At 31.5% G+C, this 13,362-nt stretch overlaps 1 protein-coding gene across 1 annotated transcript; it reads left to right on the top strand.

The window, feature by feature from the left end:
- Positions 1-4,833: 4,833 nt before the first annotated feature.
- LOC126884809 (MORN repeat-containing protein 4 homolog) lies at positions 4,834-13,091 on the top strand. Its single transcript, XM_050651053.1, has 3 exons — positions 4,834-4,993; positions 11,788-11,974; positions 12,733-13,091. The coding sequence occupies exons 1-3, from the start codon at positions 4,969-4,971 to the stop codon at positions 13,004-13,006; spliced, it is 486 nt and encodes a 161-aa protein (XP_050507010.1). The 5' UTR covers positions 4,834-4,968; the 3' UTR covers positions 13,007-13,091.
- The last annotated feature ends 271 nt before the right edge of the window (positions 13,092-13,362 follow it).

Here is a 13,362-nt window from a genome sequence, read left to right as displayed (position 1 = left end):
CATATGACGGAAGCTCGAAACAAATGACTGTGAATGAAAAGCCCTATTATACACAAACAGTTCTTTTCACAACTAATTTTATATTGGACTTACCAATTTTAAGGTGTCAAAGTGAATAAAATGACAATTAATTAGTAAGTAGTTATAAAATATAATATTATTTCCTATAAAACTCTTTTAAAAATTGTACTTTGATTTTATCAGTGGGTAAAATCCTTCTTGTCCTTAGTCGATGGCATTACTTTTGTTAATTTTTGACACTCAACATATATATTGCAAAATACTTTTAAATAAATAATAAAAAACCTATTACATCAACACACTGTAAACATTGTTGTATATTTAATTTTATTTTTTATAAATTGTTTATTTATTAATCACTAATGATACTGGGGGCCGTTGTTCGAACGCTAATCAAAACTGATCATTATCAAATATTTAATTACAATTATATTTGATTAAGCGTACTTCTGACAGATGTCGCATTTTGAGGTTATGTTGACTGATTTATTTTATTATTTTGGTTTTAATTTAAAATAAAACATAATTAAACTCTTTCTGATGTTAATTTCTTGTTTTTACTTACAAATCAATAATAATAATAAGCAATTTTTAATAATTTAAGAGCTGCGGCTATATTTTAATTACTGTTTTACCTACAATCAATAACTGATTAGTGTTTTACATGTATTTTTCATGTCGGGATTTGATTCCCATCAAGAAAATTGATTACAATAAATTATTTATTATAATCAACTTCTTGATTAGCGTTCGAACAACCGGCCCTAAAAGAATTTATTAATGTACTTCAAATGTAGCTGCAATTCTGCCAAAAATTTTGAAGCAAAACTTACAATTGACATTCTATCGGAACAGTAGCCACTTTCTGTCACTTGTTGCCTGAAATAGATTTCCGACTTATTTCGTATGCTTTAAATGATGATGCACGGGTAAAGACTCGCGGACTCAACTGTATATTAGTTTTTATTGTTGTGAGGACAGAGAAAAAAGCAAGTTTATAATTGTAATGACTTTTTAAATAGTTTTTAAAAGCAACAGGTACGTAATTGTAAATGTTTCAGTATTATAATAAAAAATTACATAGGTACTTACCTATTTGAAAAATGTATGTACCTATCTATAGTAGGGAATACTTTGATTTACATAATTTGATTACCAACAAAATTTATAACAATCTTCATCTAATATATTATTGTTTTCTTACTCTATGTTTTGTTGTATTTTAATATTTTAATTCCACAAAAATCAAACTAATTTGATTAAATTCAGAACTGTCAAACAGCAAAACGTTCAGTTGACCGCACATGACAGGTATGTCTAAGTGGCTAAATGAGTAGAGCCTTCGTTTTAAAATCCTAAGCAGCCTAATAAACGCGGGTTCGAATCCCAATGCAAGTTTTTATTATTTTTATCTTTTTATACATTTTATGATTTTAAGTATATAGGGTGAGGCAGATAAAGGGCCTATTAGAAATATCTCGAGAACTAAAGGCAACAGAATCATGAAAATTGGAATGAGGGGGTTTTGAAGAGTGATCTATTTAATGAAAATATTTTCATCTATTTTCTACTTCCGATTATACCGGAAGTTGCTCATAACTTCGTTTTTTTAAATAGGACACCCTGTATATTTTTACATTTTTGGATTTTCCTCGATGTCTCCTTTCTTAATATGTGAGGTTTTATATTATTATACAGGGTAGTTTAAAAGATAATTACGTGTTTTTATTAATTTCGTAGCAGATTTCACACCCTGTAGAATTATAGTACTTTGACATCAAAAACTCTATTTACGTTCATATGATTTTTAATATAGTCTACTATTGTTAAACATTATTAGTATAGCTATATATTGAATTTTAGTATACAGGGTTGGTCAAAACACGGAATGAATATTGTCTGTATTTTAGTATTGTAATGAAATGATATTTTATGGTACTTTTTCATTTTATAAGCATACCCTATACCTAACTGCTTTAGTGTGTGAGTTATTGGTGATTTAAGCCAAACATTAATTGCAACAAAAATACGTGAAATTTTATTAGGTTGGCCTTGAAAATATTCAGTCACAAATAATTTTTCGGAAATAAATACATATTTATCTAGACTGATCGTTAAAATTCCCAATAATGGTTGAGCTATCAAAATACTTACGTAGTTAAGATTCTTGGTGCGATTAACAATTAAGCACAAATTAAAGCAGTTAGGTATAGGGAATGCTTAAGAAATAAAAAAGTACCATAAAATATCATTTCAATACAATACTAAAATACAGGGTGTTCCATTTAAGAAAACTCAGAAAATACTCATTCCGAGTTTCGACCAACCCTGTATACTAAAATTCAACAATTAGCTATACTAATAATTTATGACAATAGTAGATTATATTAAAAATCACATGAACATAAATAAAGTTTTTGATGTCAAACTACTTTAATTCTACAGGGTGTGAAAGTTGCTACGAAATTAATAAAAGAACGTAATTATCTTTTAAACTACCCTGTATAACAATACAAAACCTCATATTTTAAGAAATAAGACTTCGAGTAGAATCCAAAAATGTAAAAATATATAGGGTGTCCCATTTTAAAAAACGAAGTTATAGGCAACTTCCGGTATAACCGGAAGTAGCAAATAGGTAAGAATATTTTCATTAAATAGATCACTCTTCAAAACCCCTTCGTGCCAATTTTCATGAGTCTGTTACCTTTAGTTCTCAAGATATTTCTAATAGGCCCTTTATCTGCCTCACCCTGTATTTGTTATATAATTTTTTTTTCAGAAAATGTGTATTTAGTTAAAATTTTTGTCAACAATTATTGTTCAAAAATCATTTCTTTGTGGCATTTCTCAATGTGTTTGTGTGTGTTTTATTCTTTTATTTTTTAATTTTTGGTATTGTTGTAATAAAAGTTTTTGGAAAGTAGTAAGTATTAAAATTAGTTTAATATGTAAATAAAATATACATAAACTGTTTAAAGTACATATTTATTTCGTTGGAATCATATAATAGACGTTCATATAACTTCCTACGTGCGTACAAAGTACGCACACATTCTTTTTTAGTTAATATTGCTAGTGTTGTGTAATTGAGTTCTAAAGAATTTTGTAAGAACCTAAACCACTTTTTCTTTAAAAAATAAAGTCTTTCTACAAACGTAGTGCTTTAAAATTTTTATGGCACTGCAGTTCGTATTGACCGTATAGGCAATTTTGATGTAATTTAAAAAAAATATAAAAATGGAATGTCAGTCAAGTTCAAGTAAAAGTTTTTGTAGATATTGTCCTGTAATTACGTTTGTAGAAAAAATATTGTATGGTATGCGTGTTAAAAAGTACATTTTTAAGGCACTCATGTGAATTGCAGAACTCGCTATCGCTCATTCTGCAAACTTTCACATGCGTGCCTTAAACGTGTACTTTTAACACTTATATCATAAATAACTATTATTTAAGTTGGAGTAGTATTTTATTATACAGCAGTGTGAAGAATGATTCCGTATATTTGATGTAAAAAATAAATACAGTGCTATAAGACAAATTCATATTGAAAACAAACCAGAATAGCAACGGTATGACATACCGCATGTCAGTTTCGACGTTCTGAAACATCCACGTCAGAATATTAAATTCAAATCTTAGTGGAATAAGAACTTTTCACTTCGATCGGCACTCTCCGTGTGCAATTTTTTTTAGTTTTTTTTCTGTTCTATCCAAAATACACTTTACTGTATTTTCATACATACTTCTTTATCAAGTTTGATATTTGTTTATTTTAGGTTTTGAAAGATATGCTTCACATGTTCTGGGTATTTAGAAAAGTTTTCTGGGAATTTTGACTTCATTTGTTTCTTCCTTGTTACATTTCCCCCCCTTAACACTGTAGCCTTCTACTTTTCTTCTCCATCGTCGTTAGCCATACACTACTATCTACTGAAATACATATTATTCAACACTCTAACGTCTTGGACTCTTTTTTTTCGATTAGATTATAATGTACATAATTAATTTTATTTTATGTAACTGTATGACATTCCTGATGATAAATGTAGAATAAATGGGCCCGGATTACGAACACTCGATACGAATCGTATCCTCCATGTTTTCCCATAAGGCGCTACGGTAAAACATGGCGGATACGATGCGTATCGAGTGTACGTAATCCGGGCCCAGGATTCGAAAGTGCTACCTTCTACCTGGTATGCCTTGTAATGCATCATTTTATTGAAAATCGTGCAACGCTGTAATAAAACATAAACAAACAAGATCATTCATAAATTCATAATTTTTGCTTTTGTTTCACAACTTTTTTGAAAAGGATTTCCGCAATGAAAATAGAAACGTCAATGTAACATTTAATTCTGAATACAATCAATTTTCAATTTTGTGGTTTATTCTCATATAAAATAATATCTTAGCTGTACCTACAATTATAGCTATGGATCGTTTTTGTAAATGTTTATCCAACAAAAATGACTAAAAAAATAAAAAAAAGTAAAATATAAAAATAAAAATATTTTTGGAATTTCCTTTATGCAACTAACTTCACATTAGTTACGAAACAATTGAACGTCGTCCTTCGGTAATTAGTTATTGATTAGGCAATGTTGCCAATTTTGGATAAATATTTTTTTTCCAATTTGAAGCGCACTGTGCTGGAGCAAGGACTTAGTCGATTTCGACACTTCTAAAGCATCCTCTCTTTAAATTCGACCGTTTAACAATAGCAATGAACAACATTCATAGAAAATAAATTAAAAAACCTTTTTAAAATCGCAGTATTCAAAATTTGTTTGTAACTTGTTGGCATTTTGCACCCTAATGTAACTAGATACGTAACTATATAATTTTCAATGCTTCTGACCTAATTATTTTTATCACCAAATTGGATTAGTCTAATTACATTACTGTAATGGACACATAGTTTTAGTAGTACAAGATCAATGCATGGTGAATATGGTTTACGAAAGGCGTATGTATCAATATAACTAATTTATTTATCTTTATTTATCACTCTTTACATTATATAGTAGATACAATTCTGTCCTATTCTATCCTACCGCCTGTCCTATCGTATCCTATAGTCTGTCCTATCCTCGATCTTATTTCTAGATCAGGATTTAGGCTGCTATGGATTGAACATCCCAGATATTTAAATTTATCGACCTGTTCTAAAATGTGCCCGTTTATTGTGCAAGGTTGAGGTATATCCTGGTTTTTTCAGATTGGCATCGCTTTAGTTTTCTTAATGTTTATTTTCATGTCGAATTGCTCACAGACTGAGTTTGTCCGATCGATGAGTCGTTGTAATTGTAGACCCATGTGGGAATCTGCAATCAACACCATATCCTCGTTTACGAAAGGCGTACGTATCAATATAACTAATTTATCTTTATTTATCACTCTTTACATTATACAGGGTGTCCAGAAACTCTACCGACAAACGAAGACAGGAGATTTTTTAGATAATTTTAAGATAATTTAACACAATTCACCTAGTCCGAAAATGCTTCCTAAGGGAGCTAGAGCTCTTTGAAGATGGCGTCATGTTATTAGTTTTTCTTAAATAACTCCAGAACGCTTCTATTTAGAAAAACAAAAATTGGCATGCTTATTTACTTTCCAGAAATGAATCGATTCCATCCATTGCGAATTTCTAGTACCGGTCATAGGCGTCCGTTTGGGGTAGGGCAACGGTTATTTTATCGCATAACTTTTTTGTCTTTAACTTTTAAGCACTTCTGACACTGGATTATTAAATTGTGAGGTATTCTAGTACTAAAAGGTACTCTTGCTTTAAGTCGGTAGGACACACCGTTTTCTAAAAAAATCGATTTGAATGTTTTTCGTTTTGGGAATTTGAAAAAAAAGTTAAAAAAAATTAAAAAAAAACGATGTATTTTACCAACTTAAAGCAAGAGTAACTTTTAGTACTCGAATATCTCATAATGGAATAATCTAATGTCAAAAATACTTAAAAATTAAAGACAATAAAGTTATGCTATAAAATAACTGTTGACCTACCCAAAACGGACGCCTATGACCTATGAAAAATATTTTCAAAAAAATCGATGTATTTTACTAAATTAAAGCAAGACTAACTTTTAGTACTCGATTACCTCATAATTTAATAATCTAGTGTCAAAAATGCTTAAAAATTAAGGACAAAAAAGTTACGCTATAAAATAATTGTTGACCTACCCATAACGGACGCCTATGACCGGTACTAGAAATTCGCAATTAATGAAAACGATTTATCTCTGGAATATAAATAAATGTACCAGTTTTCGTCTTTCTAAATAGGTTTTTTTTGAAATTTTTCTTTGACATTTAAAGAACGAAAAATTTTCAAATCGATTTTTCTAGAAAACGATGCGTCCTACCGGCTTAAAACAAGAGTACCTTTTAGTACTAGAATAGCTCACAATTTAATAATCCAGTGTCAGAAATGCTTAGAAGTTAAATACAAAAAAGTTATGCGATAAAATAACCGTTGCCCTACCCAAAACGGACGCCTATGACCGGTACTATAAATTTACAATGGATGGAATCGATTCATTTCTGGAAATTAAATAAGCATACCAATTTTCGTTTTTCTAAATAAAAGCGTTCTGGAGTTATTTAAGAAAAACTGATTACATGACGCCATCTTCAAAGAGCTCTAGCTCCCTTAGGAAGCATTTTCGGACTAGGTGAATTGGGTTAAATTATCTTAAAATTATCTAAAAAATCTCCTGTCTTCGTTTGTCGGTAGAGTTTCTGGACACCCTGTATAGTAGATATAATTCTGTCCTATTCTATCCTACCGCCTGTCCTATCGTATCCTATAGTCTGTCCTACCCTCGATCTTATTTCTAGATCAGGATTTAGGCTGCTATCGATTGAACATCCCAGATATTTAAATTTATCGACCTGTTCTAAAATGTGCCCATATCTGATATTGTTGATATTTACGCTATTCACCTTGACTCATTCTCCTTCCTTGGAATCCTTCATTACCTCTTTAAAGAGAAACTCAGAATAAATATTAAATAGCAGGGATGACAAAAAATATCCTTGTCTAACTCCCCTCCCAATTTCTACTTCTGCGGACGTGGAACCTTCGATCCTAATTCTGGCGTTTTGGTTCCAGTCTAAGACTTTTTGATAATTTGATGTCTTTCCCATCTAAACCGACTTCCTTTAAACATTCTAATAGTAGATCGTGTCTTACTCTATCAAATGCTGTTTCGAAGTCTATGAACCATAAAAATATACCTTTCTGTTGTTCCTAGCATTTTTGGGCTAGAACTAGTAAACGCTACATAAAATAGAAATTTTACTTCTTCTTCTTCAGATTCAAATCCATTAATGGATGTTAGCGATCACATTTTCCATTAACTTTCTGTTTCTTGCAATGTACGTGTATCATAGATTGAATGTCGTTAATATCTGTCCATATGGAACGCAATATTGCCTTATGTTTCGAAGCCAGGACATTTTCTTGCGTCCTATTCCTCTCTTGCCTTCAATTTTACCCTCGATTATAAGTTGAAGAAACTGGCATTTTTCGTTTCGCATGATGTGACCCAGACACGCTGTTTTCGTTTTCTTGATGGTTTCAAAAAGTTGGCGTTCTTGGTTGATTCTTTTAAGGACATCTACATTTGTGACTGTCGCCATCCATGGTGTCTTTAGGATACGGCGATAAAGCCACATTTCGAAGGCTTCTTATTTATTTATATCCCTCGTTTTGAGTGTCCAGCCGTTCTACGCCATGTAGTAGCAACGACCATACGTAGCATTTAGTAAACCTTATAGTCTCAGTTGAAGTCAATACCTTCCTGAATTTTACGAAAGCTTGTCGACCTTGCCCAATGCGACATTTTACTTTCCTATCTGATGCCCAGTCTTCAAAAAGCCATGTTCCCAGGTATTTAGATTTGCTCACTCTTTTAATAGACTTGGTATTCAGTGTTATGGTGGAGTTTTCAAGTGCATCCAAGTTTCTGGAGATGATCATGAATTAGGTCTTTTTTGTATTAATCTCTAATTCCATTCGCTTACTGTATTCTACGATTATAGTGACAAGTTGTTGAAGATTGACTATGATGTCACAAATTAAGATACCGTCGTCAGCATATCGTATGTTGTTGATCAATAATCCATTCACCTTGATTCCTATCTCTCCATCTTCCAAAGACTATTGAAATATGGCTTCCGAATAAATGTTAAATAAAAGAGGGGAAAGCACACATCCCTGTCAAATACCCCTTCTTATATGTATCGATTTGGATATAGAATTGTCTATTTTTAATTGTGCCGTTTGATACCAGTACAAGTTTTCAATGCATCTTACCACATAACAATGATGTTCGCATCATGTCCAAAGCATAATACTACCAACATTCGTCGGAGTATATTCTTTTTAGTATATGCGTAGTACAATCATAGCATGTACCTTAAAAACATTCTAAATTTGATGTTCTTTGCATATACTTCAAAGAATATTCTCGCACCGAATATACTGAGTACATTCGTGTACGTAGTATCTCGGAATATTCGTAAAAGTTTATTCTTAGAATATACCTTTATCGTATATTCTCAACACATACTTATAAGTAGATACTTTTAAAATATATTCATTTCAAAATTGTTGTATGATAAAAAAGTTTAAACATTGATTGTGTTAACGTTAATTGAAATGATAATAATTGAAATGACTTTACCGTTTCGATGAGTTTATCATGAGTATTTTTAGATAGTTGGAATTTGAATTTAGGTACATTCAATTCAATATGGGCCATCAAGCACCAAAACGTGCCAAAACCCACAACCAAAGGCTTTGGTGTTGCCAACCGTCGAGTAAGCTTTTCCCACCAACTTACCTTAAAAATTCCCACTTTTATAAAAAAAAATTCCCTCCTGTTTAGAAAATCTGAGAAGATATGTTTAATTATTTTCAAATATTTTGATGTTTTTTAAATAATTTACAATTTGGACTGAAGCAAAAATTCCCTTTTGAGTTAACTTTTTCGTTTTATCACCTTTTATGTTGAAAATTCCCGCAAAAAGGGTAAATTTCCAGGCATTATTTGTATCTGTATCCATAGATAAGAGGGTGTCTCTATCTATGCAGTGTTAAAGATGAAGACGAATGATAAAGTATATTAGGACTAAAGAACATACATATTATAATCTCTTTATTTTGTTTGCGGTATTTCAAAATACAATCTATTTTGGTAACTCAATATTACTTAAATAGTAGGTATCTATAGGTAAGTACATATGTATATTGTAAGTATACAAATTTTATAGTTACTTATACATAGTTTAGTTTAGCTAAATATTATACAGTGGGGACGTTTGAGTTTAAATAAATTCATTATCTCGAGAATGGGCGAATCTAGAGAGAAATCCTGAGACAGGTCGATTTTTACTTTTAAATTATGACTTTTTGGTATATCTCATAATAGTGACGTCATCCATCTGGGCCTGATGATGTAATCGATGAATTTTTTAAATGAGAGTAGGGATTGTGTGATAGCTCATTTGAAAGGTTATTTAATTCTCTATTCAGGAATATAAACCTTAACATAATTCTTTGTACAGGGTGTCAAGAAAAATTAATTTTGAATTAAATTTATTGAGACAAAAAGAAGAAGGTATATAATTCATTTAATTTAAAATACATTTTAGTGCTATCAGAAAACAGAAAGAAATGTTGATTTCACAAATAAACATTGCTTTTCGATTAAATTCAATGTTAAAGCTGCCACCCACTTGTTCTCTTAGCAGTTTGAACATCGAATTTAAGCGAAAAGCAATGTTCATTTGTGAAATAAATATTTTTACCTGTTTTCTGACAGCAGTAAAATGTATTTTGAATTAAATAAATTGCTTTCATTCTTCTTTTTGTATCAAATAATTTAATCAAAAAAATATTTTTGGCCCCCCGTATAAATAATTAGGTTATTGTTTATATTAGTGAATAGGGAATTGAACAGCTTTTCAAATGAGCTATCACACAACCCCTCCTCTCATTTAAAAAAATCATCGATTAGGTCATCACGCCCAGATGGATGACGTCACTTGTATGATATATATGCCAAAAAGTCCTAATTTAAAAATAAAAATCGACCTGTCTCAGGATTTTTTCCAAATTCAGCCATTCTCGAGATAATGAATTTATTCCAACTCAAACGTCCTCACTGTATAATAATATACAGTGCTAGTCAAAAGTCCGTACCCCCCCTCGTATCTTTTGAACGGTTATACCTATAATAGTGAAATTTGGAGGAAGGAAATAAACGGACGTAAGCTTCTTAACTAGTTATGACAGGTGACGTAATAGTGACAGATGACGTTACAGAGCCACTGTGGCCGATAATTTTAAATAGGACCTTATGATAAGTGATACCTCGTTTGAAAGGTATTTAGAATACCTATTCAGTCATACTAATTTTTTTGAGTTTAGGTTGATTTTGATTTTGGTGAATAAATATAATATTGTAGTTTCGAATTTAATTAATAAAAATTCAAATGTCCGCCTATGAATTTTTTGGCAAAAAAGTTGATGTTTTTTAATTCTCTAGTAGTTTTTACGTCAACGTCAACCTGTTTGACAAGTAATCATAGGCGGAATTTTGAATTTTTATTAATTAAATGCGAAACTACAATCTTATATTTATTTCATTTGTTCATCAAAATTAGCTTAAACTCAAACAAAATTAGTATGACTGAATAGGTATTTTCAATACCTTTCAAACGAGGTATCACTTGCCATAAGGTCCCATTTAAAATTATCGGTCACAGTGGCTCTGTAACGTCATCTGTCACTATTACGTCACCTGTCATGACTAGTTAAGAAGCTTACATCCGTTTATTTTCTTCCTCCAAATTTCACTGTTATAGGTATAACCATTCAAAAGATACGAGGGGGGGTACGGACTTTTGACTAGCACTGTATATAAATAAATAACTAAAATTTATAAATATGTACTTACTTTTTAAGTAATATTGTAGAATGTAGGTACTAACTACATTCTCATATGCAAATAGAATATGTAAATATAATAGGTATTTGGTAGAACCAGTAGAACCTAAGAAGATGAGATTATGTGATGCTGAAAACATACTTCTGAGCAATATAACACTTTCTTAGAATATTCTTAAAATATATATTCTTCCCATACAAAGATGTGCGGTAGTACGTTCTAAGTATATAAATAGAAGGTTTATAGCACTTCCTTGGAATGTTCTAAAAAGTACATTCTTGGTATATACTGAAAAGAAGTGCGGTAGTACATTCTAAGTATATACATAGAACGTTTAAGTATTGTAATGTAGTATACACTCAGTATCTGCTCTGCATATTCGCAATGGTAGTATATACTTTCTCTGAAAAGTATGTTCTATGAATCTACTAAGAACATGAAGTTGTTATGTGGGTTATGTCTTTTTGGTCTATATCAAGTTTCTTGAGGATCTGCATTAACATGTGGTGTTGGACACGATCAAACGCTTTTTCGTAATGTAAAAAGCATAGGAACACGTCCTTTCTCTGGTCGTAACAATTTTGGACCAGCACCTGTGTTGCTACTATTGCTTCTCTGGTTCCTAAGCCTTGCCTAAACCCGAATTGAGAATCACTGATATACCATTCACATTTTTTGTATAATCTTTGATGTATTATTTTTTAGAAACTGTACTTTAATGTAGTATTTTTAAGAAACTGTACACCTATGAGTTTCTACTGTTTATATGAAAACGTTGGTTTATTTTTAGTTCCAATTGCTGCAGATGGTGGCCATAGATATAACGATGGTACTTCTTACGTAGGAACATGGAATACAGAAGGAAAACGACAAGGGGAGGGACATTTGCAACTTCCTGATGGTACTAGATATGATGGAATGTTTGAAAATGGATTATTCCATGGAATTGGAGTTTTAAGGTTTCCCGATGGAGCAAAGTAAGTACTTGGTATTCATTTTCCTGATTTTTTCTATTTTTTTTTTCAGCACTTTTATGCTCGACACGGTAAAGATTTATAACTTTATGATATTTTCTTTAATAATTGACAAAAACAATAAAAATTCGTAAGGTGGAATACTTCGACCATGTAACAAGACATCCAAAAATGTATAATCGTTTACACCTCACAATACAAGGCCTAAGGGCCTTCTTCCGGTCAGGGCTTCCTCCCAGATTAACTTAGTAAGGCGGTTATTAGGCAGTCTATGGACATGATCTTAGACGTTGGGATTTAACCTTTTGGACTACTAGGTACCCTATAGGTACATCTGTTTGTCCTCGGCATTTGTTCTCATTCGGTATTGGTTAGTATTCGTGTCGTGATAGGGTCCAAAGACTCTTCTAAGGATTTGTCTCTCAATACAGATCGAAGATAAGTCACTAGAGATAGCGGGAATAGAGCGCCTCACGCTGGCCTGCATTGATCGGGGATCAAATTTTGTGTGGGAGTCCGTATATCCAGGACTCCCATACGATAAGCACTTTGCTGTCTCTCAGGCTGGGTTAAATCAGTATTGCTTGCTTGCTTGCTTGCTTGATTTGTCTTTCAAAACATCTGAGTTTTCTTTCCATTGCTTTTGTCGGTATACACGTCTCACTCCCATACGTGAGCACCGGTCTAATAACTATTTTATATATCCTGATTTTTGATGTTCTTTATTTAATTGTAAAAAATATATACTTTTTAATTTTTAGATATGAAGGGGAGTTTTTCGATGGTTGGTTCCACGGCTATGGCATATTTTGGCGATCAGATGGTATGAAGCATGAGGGTGAATTTAGAGCAGGAAAAATATGGGGCCTTGGTTTGACTACTTTCTCAGATAATACCAACGGGTTCCCGAGAAACGAAGGATTTTTCCACGACTGTCAGATGAAGACCTCTTCAAGATGTCCTCAGGTCATCAAAAAAGCCCAAAGGGTGGCTTTCATGGCTCGAAATCAGTATACAGAAAAGATAAAAGCGTAAAAGTAAATATTTTTTGGCTTTGTGCAGATAACAAAACATGTATTAAGTAGTATTTGTTTTACCATTAAATTTTTTACCAGTATAATCAAGTAGCTTCTTTAAGACTTACCCACAAGACAAAAAAACTTACTCATAACCACATATTATGTATTATTATGCTCTGTATTTTCTCTCTGTTATGAGATTGATCAGCATCTCATTAATTAGATTAATTAATTAATTATTTTAATTGTTACTCATGAAAACAAAACCAAATTTAATAAAACTTTCCAATAAAAAATATTCTTAGGGCTAATAATTACATACATTGATTTTTAATGTATTACCTTTAGTTTGTGGCTTCTAGTATTTTTTGT

The sequence above is a fragment of the Diabrotica virgifera genome, chromosome 5 (genome assembly GCF_917563875.1).
Source record: "Diabrotica virgifera virgifera chromosome 5, PGI_DIABVI_V3a".
Lineage (NCBI taxonomy): Eukaryota > Metazoa > Arthropoda > Insecta > Coleoptera > Chrysomelidae > Diabrotica > Diabrotica virgifera.
The sequence above is the reverse complement of the archived record's forward strand: the minus strand, read 5'-3'. Positions and strand labels throughout refer to the sequence as shown.